Source organism: Symsagittifera roscoffensis, chromosome 7, assembly GCF_963678635.1.
Source record: "Symsagittifera roscoffensis chromosome 7, txSymRosc1.1, whole genome shotgun sequence".
Taxonomy (NCBI): domain Eukaryota; kingdom Metazoa; phylum Xenacoelomorpha; order Acoela; family Convolutidae; genus Symsagittifera; species Symsagittifera roscoffensis.
The window spans coordinates 40809488-40830672 of NC_087068.1; the positions used below are offsets into that span (position 1 = coordinate 40809488).

General features: G+C 33.6%; 1 protein-coding gene across 3 annotated transcripts in view; it reads left to right on the plus strand.

The window, feature by feature from the left end:
* Positions 1-21185, plus strand: part of LOC134852106 (dedicator of cytokinesis protein 11-like) — a 69520-nt gene that overhangs the window by 17810 nt on the left and 30525 nt on the right. For 2 of the 3 annotated variants that reach the window (XM_063868388.1, XM_063868387.1), the window contains 5 exons: positions 2085-2297; positions 8408-8765; positions 10818-10996; positions 11406-11845; positions 12736-12765. In XM_063868388.1, coding sequence (XP_063724458.1) covers positions 2085-2297; positions 8408-8765; positions 10818-10996; positions 11406-11845; positions 12736-12765 — 1220 coding nt within the window. The remainder of the gene's footprint in view (positions 1-2084; positions 2298-8407; positions 8766-10817; positions 10997-11405; positions 11846-12735; positions 12766-21185) is intronic. The other variant, XM_063868389.1, reaches the window with a different exon arrangement.

The following is a 21185-nucleotide window of genomic DNA, read 5'->3' on the forward strand; positions in this document are numbered from 1 at the left end:
TTATGTATGTACATATTTATTTTTGTTTATTTTTATCACGTGTTTTGTTTATTTATTTAATTATTCTTTCTTTCATTTAGTTTTGCTTTTATTATTTCTGCGTGTGTATTTATTTATTTTATTTATTTTCATTTATTTATATTATGGGTCTGTTTGTTTGGTTATTTGTTCATATATATTTTTTCATGTCTATTTAATTATTTGTACATTTCACTTTTGCTTTTATTTATTTATTTATTTATTTATTTATGTATTTATTTATGTATTTATTTATTTATTTATGTATTGATTTATTTTTTTATTGCTTATTTATTTATCAGGTGTGTTTTGTTTATTTGTTGATATTTATTTCTATATTTATTTAATTATTCTTTCTTTCATTTAGTTTTGCTTTTATTATTTATGTATGTGTATTTATTTCATTTATTTATTTTCATTTATTCATATTATGGGTCTGTTTGTTTGGTTATTTGTTCATATATATTTTTTTGTTTTTTGGATTTGTTTTTCGGATTGCTTTACTGCTACATACTGTCAATTCTGAGACTGCTTCACAATTTCTCAATATAATAAGACTAATAGCTTTTTTTCATTTTAGCTCTTTCTTGTAAGTATATGTGTAAGTACGATTTTTAGTTATTCCGGAGACCCATATGAGTCTACATGCCAATTTATACGATTGGCCGATTGAAACGACAGGAGGCGTTTTGCTACACATACAAACACAATCTTTTGTATTTTATTATAGCTATAGAAATTGATCTACAATGCGTAAGTACGACATTTAGTTCTACGATTGTTATTTCAGGTCCTTTGTCAATATTTCAGGCTCTTTGTCAATATAGCAAAATTTTGGTGTATATATGTGTTAGTAAGATTTTTAGTTCTACAACGTTTATTCAGGCTCTTTGTCGATATAGCAAAATATTGGTGTATACATGTGTTAGTACGATTTTAGCTCTAGAATTGTTATTTCAGGCTCTTCGTCAATATAGCAATATTTTAGCGTATACATGTGTTAGTACCATTTTTAGTTCTCGAACTGTTATTTTATGATCTATGTCAATATATCAAAATTTTAGTGTATACATGTGTTATTACGATTTTTAATTCTCGAACTGTTATTTCATGATCTTTGTCAATATATCAAAATTTTATTGTATACATGTGTTAGTACCATTTTTAGTTCTCGAACTGTTATTCCATGATCTTTGTCAATATAGCAAAATTTTGGTGTATACATGTGTTAGTACGATTTTTAGCTCTAGAACTGTTATTCCATGATCTTTGTCAATAAAGCAAAAATTTGACATATACATGTGTTAGTACGATTTTTAGCTCTCGAACTGTTATTTCATGATCTTTGCCAATATAGCAAAATTTTGGTGTATACATGTGTTCGTACGATTTTTAGCTCACGAACTGTTATTTCAGGCCCTTTGTCAATATAGTAAAATTTTGGTGTATACATGTGTTAGTACGATTTTTAGTTCTAGAAGTGTTATTTTATGATCTTCGTTGATATATCAAAAATTTAATCTATACATGTGTTAGTACGATTTTTAGTTCTAGAACTGTTATTTCAGGCTCTTTCTCGATATAGCAAAATATTGGTGTATACATGTATTAGTACGATTTTTTGTTCTAGAACTGTTATTGTTCAATTATTAGTTGTTCAAGTTGTTTGGTTTTTGCTTCAGTTTCTATGCCTTCGGTGTATTGCGCGTAGCGCCTATGTTTCATAATTTGGCTTTTTGGTTCCAAAATTGTGTCTTTTTGTCTTTGGTGCTACTTTTGCTGCATTGAATTGGCAATTTATTAGCATATAGCTGCGTTTTTGGTTGCTAGTTTTCTGGGATTTTAAGCATCCGTGGTTAGTGCGTGAGACCCAAATTTGCTAGGTCGCAGATTCGAATCCGACACGTACCCGAGTTTTTGCTTTTTGATCGTGTTCTCGCAAGTGTTTGCGAAGCGCAGCTTCGCCTGTGTAAATGCTGTCGGTCAGCTTTTTCGAAGACTTGAACTCTTGGCTGAGTTGTTATTCATATCCGAAAGGAATCTCAAGTGTTCATTGTTCGTTTCAGCTCGTGTTCAGAACTGGGCCGAGTGAACGTGTTGCAGCGAACACAAACCGAAGCTCTGTACATTACAGAATAGTATCCTCTCTGGTATCTCTTCTGTCGTTCACTTCTGGAGATGAGTTCTTCTACCGCAACTTACTCTACTTCACCTGGGTGTTCTTCGACATTGTAGTGAAGAGTATGGCTCAAACCATTCTGAGGGAACAAAAAACCAAGGTGAGGGACGTAGTACACAAGAATTCCAATAGCTAGATTGAAAATAGTATAGTACAGGGCCATTAGGGTTTTCGCGAGGGTGGGGGAAAAGAATAGAATAGTTTTTGTTCACTGAAGAAGCTTTTAGACGCTAAGTCTAAACACAAATGCAAGCACTTGTACTAACTACGAGTTCACTTTTTCCAATCAACTTAACTGGTATAATTTTATGGTCAATTTATGTGTAATTAGAATATTTTTGTGCTGCTCAAGTAATATTTGACAATTTATTGGCTTCATCCGCGACTTCATTACTATTTGGTGTTTACTAAAAGAGTGTGTAAACTACTGAACACAGCAAGGCAATGTGATGTGCCTTAGTGTGATGGAAATTGACCTGTATTGTAGCTCTCCGTTTCAGAGGTGGTTCAAGTCCTGCAGCCACTTTCATTACTTATATTTACACAAGCATAGCTTTTGTCATTGTATGAACTTTCTTTTTTTCCAACCTAGGTCGCAAATATTGTTGCGATGCAATTGTTCCGACAGTATGTGTTCATTTTGAAAGTGTTCATTTTGATCCAGCTATTAAGAACAGGCAATGCTAAGGATATTAACACAGACTATTATATTACAAATAGCACTTTAGCTTCAAGGTATCATGGTTCTGTAGCGTAGAGGTAGGGAAGGAGACCAGTAGCAAAATAAGAGGGTTCGAACCTCAGCTGGGTCGGATGTTTTACTTTTTCGTATATTAGTTAGAATGCGTCCGCTCTATAAATTGAGGCATATTAGTTGGTAAATTTCTTTTCAAATTGACTGGTACTGCTAATGCGTCATAATTGGCTTGCGTCACTTTTACTCATTCATTTTTTCCCAGTAGTGTTGTCGGTCATTATTTCTACAACTCGATTTTCTGGTTTTAAGAGTCGATGAACGTAGCTCAGACTCATATATTGGTCGTGATACTTATAAAGGCACAAATGAGTGCCCTAGAAATAAATGCACTTTTTGAATTCGATTCCAATTTAATTTGCTAGAAGGTGTGCAAAATGCACTCCCCAATTATGAAAACTGAAATGGTGCGAAAAACATCATCGGTTTCTTGTTTCAAAAAAGAAAATGTTTTTTTTCCTCAGATTTCGCAGTGGAATAAAAACTTCCCCTAATAATCCAGTTTTCTTAAATTGCGTTAATTTTTCCAAAAAGGGCTAGTTATAAATAGCTGATAAAATTCAAAGAGCGTTAAGGCCATTTTATTAAGTTCAATTCAGAATGGCCTGCGGAAATACACTTTTTGCTGCACGATTCTCAATTTGGTTTAATTTTAGAAAAAAAAAACATAAGTAAACAAGAGTACTAGATTTTTTTCCCGTAGAGAGCTTTGTTCACAAAATGGTCAAAATTAGAAATGGGAAACTTACTTTCAGTTCATAATGCTTTAAAATTCCTTTGCGTCACTGGCACCTTCGGCCTAGAGATAACGAATATGCCTGGGACTGCAAAGGTTCCGGGTTCGAACCTGACAGGAAGTGTTTTTTTTAATTTCAAATGAGAAACTTTCCGTTTCAAAAAAAATTATCTGTGTATTATTCGTCTGCCTATGTTTTGTCGGCCTAGTTGCCACATCATATGTTTTTCTTTTGCTCTGCGCAATTTAAATTGTAGATGCTTTTTGTTTTGATTTATTTCTGCTTTTTGTAATTCCTTGACTTCGTAAATTTTCGTTTTGATTTTTTCGCCCAAAAACTTATTTCCAACCAAATGCATTTGGTTTATATTTTATCGGCTTAGTGACCTAATTTTAAGTAGTTTCAATGGTAGTGTAGTTTAAATGCTCACTGGATCGCACTAGATGTTAAATTCTTAGGAGAAAATACAGTTCATGTTTTTCATGACAACATTTTTCTTCGGCTTTTTTAAAACTTTTTACTGATTGATAGGTTTTGCCTATATTATGTCGGTTTAATGGACTCACATTGCGTCTTTTAACGAGCAACAATTTTTTTTGTGCGTGTGTGTTTTTTTAATGGCGAGGGGACCTAATATTTTTTAGTCCTGATTTTTTTCGGTTTTTTCATTTATTTTCTTTTTTTTTCGACTTAATAGGTTTCGGCGTATATGATATCGGCTCAGTGGCCTCAAATTGTTTTAGTTGACGAGCAAATAAAGTGTGTATGTGTGTGTGTTTGTGGCTGTTTTGAGGGTGAGTGGGACTTGTTTATTTTTTTGGCTTAGAGGGTATTTTCACAATGAATCAATTTGAAACAAAAGCATACCAAAGCAATAGACTGTGAAAATTGCATCAGAAGAAAACTTACCAAGCTATAACGAAAATACCCTCTAAGCCAGTTTTCTTCTGATGCGATTTTTGCAGTCTATTGTCTTGGCATGCTTTTGTTTCAAATTGATTCATTGTGATAATTCAGTTGTTTTGACATTTTCGATTTTTGCTGACTTAGCTAGTTCTGGTTTTGTATCGCAAGTGGTACGAATCAGCTACGTTTCTGTGTTCAAGTTTGATTTCCAAACGTTTTGTCTCAAATTGGGTAATTTTTGTCACAAAGTTGTCAATTATAAATTTCTCTTGAGCTTTAAGGCCATACATTCTTTTTTTGAACTTCGAAAGTTGAGGTTTTTCAAAAAACAAGTCAATTTTTTCTGTTTCTTTGCGTTCATTGACTCTTTTACAACTGCATGTTGGCTTTATTTAAAAAATTTTCGAAGCAAAACAAGGTGCCACAAAGTATCATTAGAATAGAATCTATCAATGAACTTATCAAATCTATCATATTAAAGCCCTGACAGTTGTGATGACTAATTTCGAGCAAGTAAAGCGATTAAGTAGAGAGCGTAAAGCATAAAGTAAGGTTCTAAAGTTGTTTATAGTTCAAATCAGCAGCTTTTGAAATTTCATTTTGCTCCTTCTCAGTGCAAAAGTTTCTATTTGCTTGTTTTTGTTATGAATTCCGACAATATTTGTAGCTTACTGAATCCAATACTAGTATTTCAAATTTACGTTTTTATCTCATTTCTATCCACTGAAAAACACAATTGTAGACAAAAAATAGTGTTTATTCATTAGTTTGCTTGGAACGTTCTATGCTCCTTGCTCAGTAACCGGCTATCCTTGTTTAGAGAGTCGATGAACTTAGTGAAGACTCTTTTATAGGTCGAGTTCTCTTTCGTTTTTAAGGAGAAAATTTAATGTTTGTTCACGTGAAGTTTGATTTTTTGCGATTTGACTTTTGATTTCATTTTAATTGCAATTCAGAATGCCCAGCGGAATAAAATTTCCTTTTTCGATCCATGATTCTCATATTGGTTAAATTTAAGCAAAAAGAATTATAACTTGTTGTTGTAATTCAAGTTTCGTATCAAAACATTTCTGCTCAAATTGGGTTAATTTTATCAAAGAAGTGTCAAGGATAAATTGACTTTGAAATTCCAAGAGGTTTGAGGCCATATATTTTTTTTGTTTGAAATTCGAAAGTCGACGTTTTTCCATTAAACAAGTCAAATTTTTTTCTTTGTTTTTTGTGTTCATTGACTCTTTTACTACTGCCTGTTAGTTATGTTATAAAAAACGAGTGATGTATCATTTTGAAGCCCTGACAGTCGCGTTTAGAATTACTTGTAAAATTTTTTAAAATGTTTTGAGAAAGATGGAGAAAAAACGGGTATCTAGTTTTTTAGGCTAATTTCGAGCAAGTAAAGTAATTCAGTAGAGAGGGTTAAGCATGTAGTAAGATTTGAAATTTGTTTAAGCTCAAATCAGCAGTTTTTGAAGTTTTTTTTGCTCTTTCCCAGCGTAAAATTTTTTTAAAAACTTCAAATTGACACTTTTGTTATGAATTTTGACAACGATTGTAGCTTACTGAAGCCATTAATAGTTTTTCAAGTTTACATTTTGTCTCTCATTCCTACCCACTGAAAAACAGAAGTTTAGACAAATTTTTTTTGATGATTACTGTAGCTGCAATCTTCTATGCTATTTGCTCAGTAACCGGCTATCCTTTATTATGAGTCGGTAAACGTAGTGAAGTTTTTTTATAGGTCGAGTTCTTTTCGTTTTGTTTTGCAAAAATTTATTCACGCCAAATTCGATCTTTTGCGGTTTGACTTTTGATTTTTTTAGTCCAATTCAGACTGTCCAGCGGATTAAAACTTTCTGTTCATGATCTAGGATTTTCAAATTGGTTTCTTTAAGCGAAAAAAAATCAATTATAAATTTTTGTATTTTCAAGAGTTTTTATGCCGACCATTTTTTTCTTCGAACTTTGAAAGTTGATTTTTTTTAACATTTCACTCATTTTCGTTTTGGTTTCCTTGCGTTTCATGACACTTTTCTAAATGCCTGTTGGCAATGTTTTTGGTTTAATATTTTTTTCAAAAGTATGAAAGATCCAAAATATCTAGATAACTTATCGCGTTTATGCGGTTGATAACCAAGAAGCACAGACTATTATTCCGAAGTTATGATCCCGACTCTTCACTGATGCATGGTGTTTTTTGCGTAATTTGGTTTTTCAAGGAAAATTGTAAAGGTAGTCAGGATACGATTTTGATATCCTTTTAATCTTAATTCGAAACGAATTTTTATAAATCTTTCTACGTGTCCAGAAAAAATATTGTCCTTTTTTTCGCGAAATTAGCGAGCGGAAAGTTTTGCCAAAACTTTTATTCTTAGGACGAACTCTATTTCAAGGTGCAGAATATGTCTAGCTAAGTTTTTAAATGTCAGTAAACGAATATGAGACCTATATGAAGGTCTTTTTGATTTTTTTTAGGTAGTGAATGAATTATACAGGTCGTGATTGTTTTTTTTTCTGTTTGATTTTTCGCGTTGAACTTCTGATTTTTGTTAGAAAGTTCCATTCAAACTAATTTGCTGAAAAGTAGAGAAAATCACCCCTAAAAACAAAGTTCAAATGGCGCAAAAAACGTAATGATTTTTAATATTAAAAATATACTTGTAAAAATATACTTGTTATATAAAAACATCTATTGGCCAGCGTCGGTCAACACGATGGCCGTGCGTTCGAATCTCATTTAGGTCACGGTTGGAGGGATTCCAGTGTCATCCGTATTCTCAAGGTGGGACCGGCTGCGGTAAAATGGATGACATCCCCCCCCCCCCCCCCACCTTAGTTGATCCTGCATTCAGTAGGACCGGGGGCAATAAAAAATCTATTGACTGTTTTTTTCCAATTGGGTTTGATTTTCAGCTTTTTGAAACTTTTCCTTCTGTCTGTTGTTGGGTATGTTTATCTTCTGCAGCTTTGTTAACCTATAAATGATATATATTTGATAAAATGCCGAAGTTTTTTTTTCAAAAACAAATTTTTGCATTAGTTTTTCGTAAAGATACCTGCGTTGTAAACATGAAGCGCTATTTGCAAAGTGACCGCCTGTTGTTCTTGTTGAAAATGTTGTCGACCAAATTGATTTTCTGAGCTCTCCCAAATCACTCTGAAGACACTATTTTGACCAAATTTTCTGCGCAGCAGCCAATTTTTTCAAAAAACAGGCCAAAAAAGGCGTTTTTATGTACTTTTGGAAACTTTCGACCCGAAATTGCGTTTTTTCGGCCCCTCAAAATAAGAATATACTGGCGCGTGTAGAAAAATTTTAAGGTCAAGCAGCCAAAAACGGATATCTCAAAATAGTACAAAGGGGGACCATTTGGGTCGGCAGGGGGTCGAATCCCTGATGGGAAAGGGCTTCCGCCACAACCCCCTTAAATCCGCAACTGTGAAAATGTTTTGATAATGGGATACTTGGAATTATTATTAAAGTAACTCAAATTCGGAACAGAAATGACTCAAAAACCTCAGATCAAAAATTGCCATGATTTAAACGGTCTCCATATGGTACAGTTTTCACTGCAATCAGTCTTTTGTGTTAAAGTCAGTGGAGGTGAGCCATCATTTGCAACATGCAAGTTTCGTGCATGAACCTAGTTATGGCACTAAGATAAGTAACTATTGTAATTCCCTATGTTAATTGGAACAAATGCTATTGACTGCGTCCTCAGAAATCTTATGGTAGGTTCAACCATGGTTGATCGACTTCTTGTCAGACTTATTAGCTGTTGGAAATCGTTGCAATTGTTTATCCATGTTTTTCAGATTCCTCGCGCTGACTGGTTCTCAGAAATATACAACGAAACTCTCGCACAGCTAGTGACATCCCTATCTCAACAAATCATGGATAGAAACGGCGCTCTATTCAAGGAAACCTTCGTTGCTAATCGTAGTCTCGCTTTCTTTTTGAAGAACCTTCTATCAGTTATGGACAGAGGAAAGGTCTTTGATTTGATCAAAATTTACTGGACTAAATTCGGAAATCTGAATTTAGCCGACGGAAAAGGAGTTGTGAAGTTGCGAGTAGAATTTCTCAGTATAGTGTGCACTCACGAGCATTTTGTGGCACTGAGTTTGCCTGTGATTGCGAGGAACAAGCACTTCGGCACCGTTTGGACAAAAGGTAATTTGAACCATAATTCAACGATTATCCTCGTTTAGTTTTGTAGAAAAAGAAATCTTTTTTATTAATTGTTTTTGGAACTTCCATGATCTTTTGAGGTTCTTGTGACAAGAAGGGTAAGAAGTTTTGCGTTTCGCTTTTAATTTTTTTTGTAATTGTATTTAAATTTCAGCACTTTTGCTTGGTTTGAAACCATAAAAAATGATGCTCAATTGGTGCTAATCTGTGGCTTGGTTGATTTCCCAAACGCTAATTGCCTTGGTACACAACTGATGCCTAGTATCAATTTACGGTTTCGCTTTTTTTCAACCCAAGTCGGATATAAAGGTGCTCATTATTTGGTGGCACCTTAGCTTTTTGTTTTGGTGGCACCTTTGCATTTTTGTATAAGGTTAAATTTTGTTTCACCGCGTTTTATTTTTGTAGCTGGTTTAATGTTGCCTAACTCCTGCTTTATAAAAACAGGTATTAACAAAATGTACGGGATTTTTAGACGCTTATGAAAGTATATGCATTTATTGCAAAGTTTTAAAATTTTCTTTTTAACCGATTTAAAAAAAACTTGTTGCAATGGAGAATGGCTACCTGTGTGCCTTGATATGCCGCTAAGCTCTTTTTTTTTCACCGGAAGTTCTGTGAATTTTAAATCGGTGAATATCTGAGCCGTTTTTGTGGATTGTTTTCGTTTTCTCGAAAACTACCATGACTAATCTGATATTAATGGTTCAATCAAAAGAGTGTGTGCTGGGTATCTCCCCTGAATAAGCTGTTACGCCCTAGTTATGGCAGAAAAAGTTTTGGCCTTGAATTTTGATAGTTTTTTTTGGAAACTTTCCAGATCTGAGGCTAAGGGTTTAAAAGAAAGAAAAATTTTTGTGAGTCTTCGCTGCACAACTGGTAATGTCCTAATTGTTTGATTGAAAAAGTTGTCGCCTCAAATTTTTTTTTAACAATTTTTGATTTGGAGTTTTGCTCTTGCTTCGGAATTATTTGAGTTTTATCGAAAACTACCCTGCCAAATCTGAGATAAATGCTTTAATCGGAAAAACGGAGTAGTAATTTTTAAACTGCATGAGCAGCCACACCCTAATTTTTGTTGAAAATTAGTTCTCTGGACTTAGAAAAATGAAATGTAGACAGTTTTTCGGAGAATTTTGTCGAAAACTACCCTGCCTAATAGGACAAAAAGGGTTCAGTCAAAAGAACAGTTGCTAGAAAAATTTTCTGTTTAGCGGCTGCGCCATAGTTTTTGCAGAAAAGCAATGTTAAATTTAAACAAAGTTCATGTTTCGTAATTCTAACAATTTTTTCCTCACTTTTCTCGACAATTACTCTGCCAAATCTAAGATCAAATATCAAGTGTTCAACCGAAAGAACTTGTGCTCGGAAATTTTTCTTCATAGCGACTACGACCTAATTTTTGTAGAAGAGCAATGTTGGACTTAGCAAAATTTTGTTCGTATGGAAATTTTTTCGATTTTCTTGAAAATCACGCTGTCAAATCTGAGAATTTGGGATTAATTGGAAGAACAAGCCGTAAAAGTATTTGCTACAGAAGCGGATTTTTCTGATTTTGGCAAGGAGTTTGCCAAGGACTTCAGAAATATTTGACCGATTGGCCCTTTTTTTGAACTTGTTCAGTTTCCCAAAAATGACCGTGCCAATATTGAAAAAAAAAGAAATTAATTAAATGGAGAGGTCATCTCCTTTGCAGAAGCGTGTTCTCCTTACATTTTTAAAAAGTACATTTTTAAAAGTATTATCAAAAAGGGAACCCCAGGTTTAGCTGGGTTCCTAGTGTTAAACTATTGTTAGGCGGACATGGTGCAGATGCTGGGTCGTGTGATTTTTAATCTCCAGTTTGGAGGTTCGAATGCGGCAAATCAGACTTTAAATAAGTTTCACCTGTTGCTTTTTGACTTTTTCTCGCTTGTGTGCAAAGTGCAGCTTTGCTTCTGAAAAAATCAAATCAATTAAATTATCTATTCCATCAAAAAATTTTCTGATTTTAGTTTGCTCGTTATAATTATTAAAAGCTTCATTATTTTCTAGATTTCAATCGGGAGTTCACGTTGAATGAGGAGTTCTTTGGCAAGCATTTCCTATCTGCATTGGCTTTGGGCGAAGTGAGTTTTGACTTCAACGATGTGCCCAAAATAAGGAGTGGTGCCATCTGTCTGCTGAGAAATATCCTCGCGAAGCTCTCGGCTGACACCCGATATTCAAATGAGGTTTGTATTCAAGGTCACTCATAAGGTTTCGGACATTGCGGTTTCTTGTTTTTTTGCCTTATTGTACCAAATTCGGTGCCTTATTGTACTGAAAATGGCTGTTATTTAAAACTTATCAGTAGCCTTAAATTTCAAATGGCACAAAGAACAGTTTTTACCTAATTATAGCTTACGAAACAAAACAGTCTTCAAAAATAATGATATCTCTATTTGAGATAACCCTAAAATGTGAACGCTGAAAACTAATTCAGGAGTTTTGTACGCCATTGAATTGAAATCAACAGCGTTCTGCTTGTTTGTACAGTTTCTACCTTTTCTGACTGTAGGCCATGTTCTTAATTTGAAGCACGTTTTCAATTGGAGTCCTTCTTGACATTTGGTCAACCTCTATGTTTGATTTATTTTTCAGCACAACCAGACAATTGTGACATCATTATTTGTCCCTCTCTTCGGAATTGTGGTCCAAAACGTGAACAGACTAAACTTCAGCGGCAACACTTTGCTTCTACATCCATCTTCTCACCGACCACTGTCCAGGTCAATCTCAACCGAGAGCATCTCGGAACTAGTTCACGGCAACTCGGAACATCCGGTTCAAAAGCAATCATCAGTCGCGTTCTCACCTGTGGAATATTCTGGGAGCAGAAAGTCATCCAGTTCCACAGTTAGGTTTGATACGCTGGATAGTCAGGAGATCCGCAACTTGCTTCTGGCGTTTTTGCACGTGTTGAAATATTGTAATGTGGACATTCTTAGCAATTGGTGGGACTACAGTAGTGATGAACAGCAATATGGATTCCTGAGTGCGTTGAAAATATGTCTGGATTGTTTCCAGTACAATCCCAACAAGTAAGTCAAACTAAACTGTCTTGTGTAAAAAAAACTCGAGTGTAAGCGAGTAGAAATTTAAGCCAGTATACCATCAGCTGGAAGTTGAATCATTCAAGTTGAAACATTCAAGTTCTTTGATATAGGTCTCGATGGTTTTTTTAATTTTAGTTTTCAGGAAAGGTCTTTAAATGTTCTGATAACTTCAGAAGTTCATGAAACATATTAATGCACTTAGTTTCGAAAGTGGATTTTAATTTTGAAATTTCTAAGCGTAACAAAAAAGTTCCCCATTGATCCACTTTTCTTAAATTGGGTTAATGTTGTGAATAAAGTGCCAATCATGACGAGTTCTTGAAATTCAATCAACTTCTTTTCGGTTTCCTTGTTCTTTTATTTTTTTTTCCAATCTTCTAATGTTTTTGGCTAGTTCATACCACCGATGATCTGGTGCTTCGCTGCCCGAGATTAGTTTGATCTGGGCTGGCCATTTAGTGTATGTATACACTGGCCTATTATTTGGTCTCATTGCATTCTTATCTAAATTTGTCAATACTTTCAGACCCAACTCATAAATTGCTTTTGTGATACAATTTTACGGCATCCAATTGCTGTCGACTCAACCTGAAATTTAAAAAGCCGTTTTATTTGTTCAATTCGACACGGATATTTGAATGAAAATGCAAAGTTTTCTCAGAACGTTAAAAAAACGACGGGCGTATTCTTCATTAATTTCACCTCTCAAAGATTATGAACAATTTTGTGAATAAAAGAGTGGTCAGCTCAGTTTGAAAGCCGATTGAGATATTTCCAATTGAAGCGAGAAAATGAAATTGCTATAGTTGATATAGTTGAAGATAACATATTCATTTCTTTGAATTTAGAGTTAATGTTGTTCAAAAAAATTTTAGGATATGGAGCAAACGAGTTTCAAGACACATGTAAGCATAAAGGAATATTCTAATGTCATATATCGCTTTGTTCGTTTTGTTGTCATCATATTTTAATAACCGAACCAAGCTTTTTAACAGCTTCATAACTGCTGAATAGTTCAAGGCACATGTAAGCATTAAGGAATGTTGTAATATCCTTTATAATTTTAATCGATTTCTCATTATATTTTAATAACTGAACGAAGATATTTAACAGCTTTTCATATCTGATGATTAATGATAACCTCAGCTAATTTTGTTAGTTCACTTGCTTTGCTTTGATGGAAACAACTGAGGTGTGTTAAATTAACGAAGTAAAGGCCAATTCGTTTTCTGTTTTTTTTTTCTCGCTTTTGATTTCGCTTCAAGTTCATATCTAATTGATTTGCTAATTGGAAGGCAAATTACGCTCTTCAATCACGAAAATGCAATTGGTGTTAAAAAATGCACTTCACTCTTCGTCTTTAAAGAGGATTAAGTTTTTAGAATTTACAGCAAAATAAATTACTTATTAACCATAAAAGATTTTTGAAAATCAAAGGGCTTTAAAATCATACATTTTTGAGTGTCAATGAATGAAGTGGTTTTGATTCTTGTGAGTTTTTTGTTCATAATTTTGATTTGTTTTTTTCTTAAATTTTTTGTGAGGTCAGTTCAAATTAATTTGCATTAAACAAAAGAAAAATTACGCTCTCCACTGAATAAAAAAAATGACGCAAAATATACGAAAATGGCTTCAAGTATCAAAATCGGATCTTCATATTAGTTTTCCCGGCAGAATCATAAATTTACCTTTGATCCGGTATTCTCAAGTTAGGTTATTTAAAAAAAAGTGACAATCAGAAATTGTTCTTAATTTAAAAGAGCTTCAAGGCTATTTTTTCCTTTAAAGTTTGAATGTTGAAGTTTCTTTCAAAAAACAATTCAGTGTTTTGTCCTGTTTCCTTGCGTTCAGTGACTCTTCTCCACATGTCTGTTGGGTATGTGTAAATGGGTTGCTAACGTTATGAAAAAAATACAAGTTTTGTTTTGAAATGATTTTTGAAACGATAATAAGATATTTGCAAAGCTCTTAGCTAATTTTTACATTTTTTCGCTTCGCTGTTTTGACTGTCTCGTTCTGAAATTGTTTTGAGATATAGGATCGTAATGTGAATTCCCAATTTAGCATTTTTTTTGCAGATAATGATTAAGAATTTTTCGGACAATTTAATCTTAGAGCTTTATAATTGTTTGAAATTTTGTCTCCTAGTAGGTGGTCGTACTCAGCTAGCACAGAGTAACGTTCCTACTTTGTTCAACATAGGTCTGCAGTTCAATTTTTTTCAGGAATTTTTGTTCAAGTCAACAAATGGTTATTTACACAAGCAAAGCTTGTGTCATAGTATAAACTCTCTTTTTTCCAACCCAAGTCGCAAATATTGTTGCGACGCAAATATCTTCGCGACAAAATGTGTTCATTTTGAAAGTTTTCATTTTGATTAATGACCAGTTATTAAGTACAGCCAATGCTAAGGATCTTAAACCAAACAATTATATTACAAATAGCGCTTCAAGGTATCATGGATCTGTAGCGTAAAAGTAGGGAAAGAGACACAAAATAAGAGGGTCGGAAACTGGGCAGTATCGGATGTTTTGAATGAAATTTTTCGTATACCAGTTAAAATGCATTCCCTCTATAAATTGAGGCATGTTAATTGGTAAATTTCTTTTTTTTTCAAATTGGCTGGTTCTGGTAATGCGTCATAATTCGCTTGCGTCACTTGGCATTTATGTAGAATCATCATTGGCGTGCTTCACCTAGGAAACTTTACTCATTCAGTTTTTCCCAGTGGCTTTATTGGTCATATTTTTGTTTGTGTATGCAAAGTGCAACTTCGCCTCTGTGTGCATTCTTGGAATTTGCGTTCATTTCAACGTTTAGTTGTCATCTGTTTAAGAGTCGATTAACAGAGTTGAGACTCTTTTTACTTGCGAAAGCAAGTGTCTTGTAATCTGTAACTAGACTTTCTTTTTCCCGCAAACAACTTTTCTAACAAATTTTCAAATTACTTTTTTATCGAATTTTAACAACTTCCAGTTTCCTTCGCGTTTGTCCTAGAGGTAACGCGGTTGTCTTTGCACACTTAGGTCCAGGGTTTGTATCCCAACAGGATCTTGTGTTTTTTTTAGTTGAAATAAAATTGAATTTTTTGGGGGTAAAAATGGTTTGTCTGACATTCGTTGGTCTGCTAACGTTATGTCGGGTCAGATTCAACCTCACAGGTTTTCCCAGTGCTCTGGGCAAGTATCTTGGTAGTTGCTTTTTTTCATTGATTTTTTATTGGGACTTGAATTTTCCAGTTTTCATAAAATGATTTTTTTTCGGCTCAACTAGTCTCTGCTTAAAGGTTGTCGACGTTCCCGCTTGGTACGTGTGGTTCAGTTGCTAATTTAAAATTTCTTGCTTGGAATAATTGTGAGAGGTACTTTTTGATAAAAGCAGTTATTATGAAAATGTATGGAATTGGGTTTTTAGTGTTTTTTATACGCTTTGGAAATTTTTTCTATGCTAGCAAAACTTTTAGTTACTCTCAAAGTTTTGCAATTTTGAGGTATTCTCCTTTCAACCGATTTTCAACACAGGAGTATCAATGGAAAACCGGTTACTCTCTTGTGTGCCTGCGTACTTTCCTGTCTCCTTTTACCTTACTTCTCTGTCTACTGCCTTCGAAGAAGTCTGTGAGGGATTATTTGGCTCATCTTTTTGATTTTTTTGTTTCAATGAATAGAATGAGTTGTGGAAAGCTCCCTGCATAAGCAGCTACACTCAATTTTTTTAAACTATGGCTCTCGAAATATTCAATTTTAAATTTTTAACTGTTTTTGAATCACTATTTTCTCCAAAAACTAACCTCTAAAATCTGAAATTGTGGTTTTAAAGGAGATAACGGATAGCATAAGCTAATCTACAGCTTTACCGACAACTGGCATTTTTTTACCTAAAAAATAATCGTTTTCGGAAATATCAAATAAAAGTGCTAATTTGTTGGCACTTTTGCTATATTTCAAATAAATTATATTTGAGCATAAACAATTTAATGGCATATTTTGCTGCTGTAATTTTGGTTAATGCTAGGTCCCTTTTGAAACAAAACATGTATTATGATCATGTATGGGATTTGTTGTTTTTAGTTTTTTATTCAGACGCTTTGGAAGTTTTTTGCACTATTTACTCATTTCCCATTTTCTCAAACAATGAATGCACAAATCTGAGATGAAGGTTTCAATCAAAAGAACAAAGAACAGATCTCCCCTAACGGCTATTCCCTCAATTCATTTGAAAAAGTTTTTGCCTCAAACAAGCCCATTTTTTGACATTTTAGTTGATTTTTAAAATTTTTTGACTTTTTTCAAAACCTACACCGCAAAATCGGAGACTAAGGGTTCAACCAAAAAACAGATATGCGAATCTTATCTGCGCAGCCCTGAATGCCCTGAATTTCGAAAAAATCTATGCCCTGAATTTCGAAAAAAATATTTGGCCTTGTAAATGTCCCATTTTTGTGAAAGTTTTCCTGTTTTTTTGGAAAGTTATTCTTTTTTATTCAAAACCCAACCTGCTGATTCTGAGGTTGGTAGTTCCTTGAAACTTAGATTTTTGCTGCGTAATCTGTTTCAACTTGTTTTTTTTTGTTGTTGTTGTAGAAAAGCTGATATGGATTTCGGGAGAGTTCAAATTAAAAAAATAGGGTGTGAAAATTTTCGATGTAAAAATCAGGGTGTGAAAAGCAGAATCCATTCCCATGCCTCAGTCTAGAAAACTTAATGGATTAGTGAAAAGTCAATTTTATGGTTTTTGACCGATTTTTGGAATCTTTTTCACTTTTGATGAAAACTACCCCCTCGGATCTGAGTTAAAGAATTCAATTGAAACTGCAAGTAGTATTTTCTCCTTTAAATAAGCAGTTAATCCCCTACTCAAGCAGAGAAAGCCTAGGGTCTTTTTGGAAATTTTTAACCCAGGGTAGCGTCCATTTTTTTGAAATTTTGAAAATTACTTATTTCCGTATTAGTAGAATATTTGATTAAAGATATTATAACAGGTAGATCCAGCCTAAGCTGGACCACTAGTTAACTTCAAGGCGACTGTGAAGCAGATGGTGGGACTTGAGACTCCTAATTAACTGGTCGGAGACTCAAATCCGGAACATTTAAGTAGTTGTTTTTTTTTGGTCGAGTTTTCATAACATTGGCATTTTGATAGAAACTGTAGCTGCTTTATTGGTGGCTAGTGTTAGCAAAATAACAAGCGGTCGCGGAACAGATTTGAAAACCTGATACTCCTAAGCTCGACAAATTTTTTAATGTTTATTTTTAATTTTTCCTTAATTCTTTTTGGAGCTCTTTTTTGCATTTTTCTAGCTTGCCTTTGGGAAGCGCAGCTTCGCCTCTGTGTAAGTTTTTTCAAATTTTCTTGTAAACTTCTCTTCTATATCTGAGATCTTAGGTCAAATCCAAAGTGCGGGTTGTAGGAATCTTCTTTGCATATGAATTTTCTCGAGAACTACCCTCCTTAAACTGAGTTATTGGGTTTAATCTGTTATTACAGCTTGCGTGCATTTATTCTGCATAAACTGCTACTCTCAATTTTTTTACACAAAAAACTATGATTCTCAGAAATGTCAAATTTTGATTTTTTGTGCTGTTTTCGATAGCTATCTTGCAATATCTAATACTAAAGGCTTAATCGAAACAACAGATTGTTGAAAGCCTTCGTCTATAATTGGCTACGACCATTTTTTCTTTGGAACTATGACCATTTTGTGGACATTTTTCTGACCTTCTCGAAAACTGCTGTGTCAATTCTCAGGTTAAGTAATCAATCGAGAAACCCCGTTTTTGGGAATCTTCCCTACTTCAGCGGTTATTACCTGCTTTTTGCAGAAGAGATGATGATTTTCTGAGATGAAAAGCACCATAAAAAACGGTTGCGAGAAATTTTCCCGCAGAAGCGGCGCCTCGCTAATATTTGTAAAAAAAAACTGTTTCGTCTCCGGGGAAATTTCCAAAATGTATCAAAATTTTTCATTCTTTTCAGTTATTTCATTAGAGAAGCAGCTAAGATTCTGGACAAAGTGTATTTTTTGAAAGTACGCATTTCGTTCCGCATCAGTACTAAATAATCAAAAGATATCAACCACCTACCTCCAGCTTTAACTGGACCCGTAGTTGTATTTTATCGAGTCATAACAAAACTTCTTTTGGTTCACCTAGTTTTTTTTCACATTTAAATTTTTCTCGACCTATGTTTTTTCTAATGTTTGTATTGTATTGCAAGTGGTGCGAAGCTCCGGTTCGCCTCTGTATACATAGGTTGCGTTGATTTCTTTCAGGAGAAGTCTTACAATTGACTCTTTTTCCTCGGCTCCTGACATACTGACTAATTAGGCCATGACAACCATATTTGCTCTTCATATTTTTACTTTGTAAAACCACTCATTACACCATAAAATTGATGCTTTTGTGAGGTGGGGCGAGGAAGGAAAAGAGCCGTAACATTTTTCCAGGCTCAAAGTTACTTTTCGCTGATTTACTTTTGTTTTCTCTCTAAGTTTTTAAGTTCAGTTCATTTCCTTTCTTTTGTTCAACGAAAGGCAAACTCCACTATCCAACAGCAAAAGTGTGGAGGTCACAAAAAAATTTTACTTCTTGATTCACTTTTCTCAAATAAGGTGCACTAATTTTCTCTAATTTTATCAAAAAAGTGTCACCTCTATAGAAATTCAAAGAGCTTCAAGGGCATCCTTTTTTGTATAGTTGCGTTCATTGGCTCTTCCACTTGTCTGTGTCTATGTTCAATCTTTTTCGCTGATGAATCTTCGATTCTTTGCGGATTCACCAATTGCATTTGATTTGATGAGGATTCTTTTTGTTGTTTGAAATTTTATGCTTTTCAACTCATTTTCAAGACTCTTTATGAAGCAATGGAAGAGTTTTGTGAGTCTGTAGCCGATATCTATTTGTAAGTTTCCAAGAAATTTTTTCCAAGATTTTTTAAGTTCAAGGTTCCGGCGACAATTATTGGCAAAGTTCTTGCATATTTTCCATCTAATCATGGAATGCTTCTGATTACACTCGATGGGTTATTTCTATTGAATTTTTTTCAAGTATCACGAAACGAAGTGAAGACACCTATTTAGGTGGTACGTTTGTTTGTTCTCCAGAAAATTTTGATCAAGCTCAAGTTGGTTTTCAGATTTCCTTTCAAGTTCTATTCAACCTTTTTGATCAGAGGAAAAAACTACCTTTTCCAATTACAGATGAGTAAATGGCGCAGTAATCTGGATGAATTTTATTTTCGGGCAGGAAAAACCTTTAAAGTTTGTTCAGGCTCAAATTTACTTTTAATAGCTGTTTGTCTTTTGATTTATTTTTAGGTCCAGATCATTTCCTTTATTAAAAGGAAGGCAAACTCAACTATCGAACAGCAACAAAATTCTAGCTTCGAAAGTGGAATTTAATTTTCAGATTTCCCAGCAAAGTAAAACTTATTGATCCAGTTTTCTCAAATGGGATAAATTTTATCAAAAATTGGTCAGTTATAAATTGTTCTAGAAATTCAAAGAGATCTTCAAGGGCATCTTTGTTTGAAATTGTGATGTTGTGATTTTTAAGTGTAATGAATGTAATGAGTACTCTTTTATAGGTATATAGGTCTCGCTGATTTTTTTTTGTTTTTTTTTCAGGAAAGTCCTGTTCACGCTCAATTTGATTTTTCGCGGTTTGACTTGTGATTTCTTTTTGCATTTTTATTGTTAAAAGAAATCTTCACTATCAAACAGCAATAGTTTAAAGGTCACGAAAAACGTGATCGACTTCTAATTTCGAAAATGGAAATTAATTATCAGATGTCCCAGCGAAATAAAAGTTTTACCTATTGCTCCAGTTTTCTCAAATTGGGTTAATTTTAGCATAAGAGTTTCCATCATAAATTGTTCTACAAATTCAAAGAGCTTTCAGGCTATCGATTTTTTTCTTCGAAGTTCAAAAGTTGAAGATTTTTGAAAAAATCTGTCTGTTTTTTCAGTTTCCTTGCGTTCATTACTCTTTTCCAACTGTCAGTTGGCTATGTCAATTTTTTTCTGTTAACTGCGTTCGTTGGCTCTTTTCCAACTTTCTGTTAGCAAAGTTTTTGGTATTCATTTTCATGTCTTCAATTCAATTCAGATTCAATTCAGATTCATTCAAAAATTTTCAAGCAGAATAAAAGTTTTAACGGTCGTGTTACCTCATTTGGGTTACTTTTATTGGATATGTTTCAAGCATAATCATTTTCAAAGATTTAGGCTCCTAGATTTGTTAAACTGCTCAAAAGTTATACTTTTGGGCTTTTCGTCCAGTGATACTTGTCACATTCTGTTATAGGAAAGAAGATATACAATAAATTTCAGTTAATTTCAGTTACAATTAATTTAGTTCTCGGCTGTATGAAACTTGTATTGTTCTGTATTTGTCAATATGACTAAACTATATCAAAATTATCCATTTAAAAGCATTTGCTGGCATTCGGATTGTAATTTTTAGATTTCTCAGCGGTATAAAAAATTATCTATTTTTCATTTGTTTTCATTGTTAGATTGTCTTATGAAAAAGTTTCAATCATCAAAGGAGTTTTATATTCAAGGAGCTTTTAGGACATGTATTTTTATTGGAAATTTCTAATTATCAAAAGAAACAAAGTATTCCGGTCGATAAAGTGTATTTAAAAGTTGAAATATATTTTGATAACTTTAAATTCGTTGGCTGTTTTTTCATTTCCTATAAAGTTCACTTTAAATCAAAATTGTTTTGAGTGCAGAAATTTTGAAGCTGGAGCTTTTATAGTGAATCATTCAAGACAAATTTTTGTACTAATTAAAATTGAAAATAGCCAATTTTTACCGGTTGGTAGAGTGAAACAATCGGTATTTATATCTGCGTTGATTTTTGAATCGTCAGATTCTTTCCTGTATCACCAAATAAGGCAACCGTAGTTTCGAAGACTGATAAGACAATTCTGATAGAGAAGACTGATTGGTGATTTTTTATCTTTGCCCTGCCTAATTCTCGTAATTTTAGACAATGCTTATCATGTTTTTGATTTGAAAAAAAAAACGGTAACGTCATTGTTTTTGAAGTGCGTAAAATCATCTACAATTGTTCACAAGTAGCACAGAAAGTTCCGACCGCAATCTGTAGAAAACTACGGTTTGGATAGTTTTTTTTTCCAAATGAATGTAGTTTTTTCTGCTTGGTGTGATAAAAGGATCTGACGTAACAATATAATTTAGGCATTTTAGACAGTCATAGTAATATAGGCAAATTAGACAGTTTTGTAGAAAAATGACTAGGAAAACTAAAACTAAGTTTCAAAAAAATTTTGGTTCCCAAAATGAAGCTTAAAAACT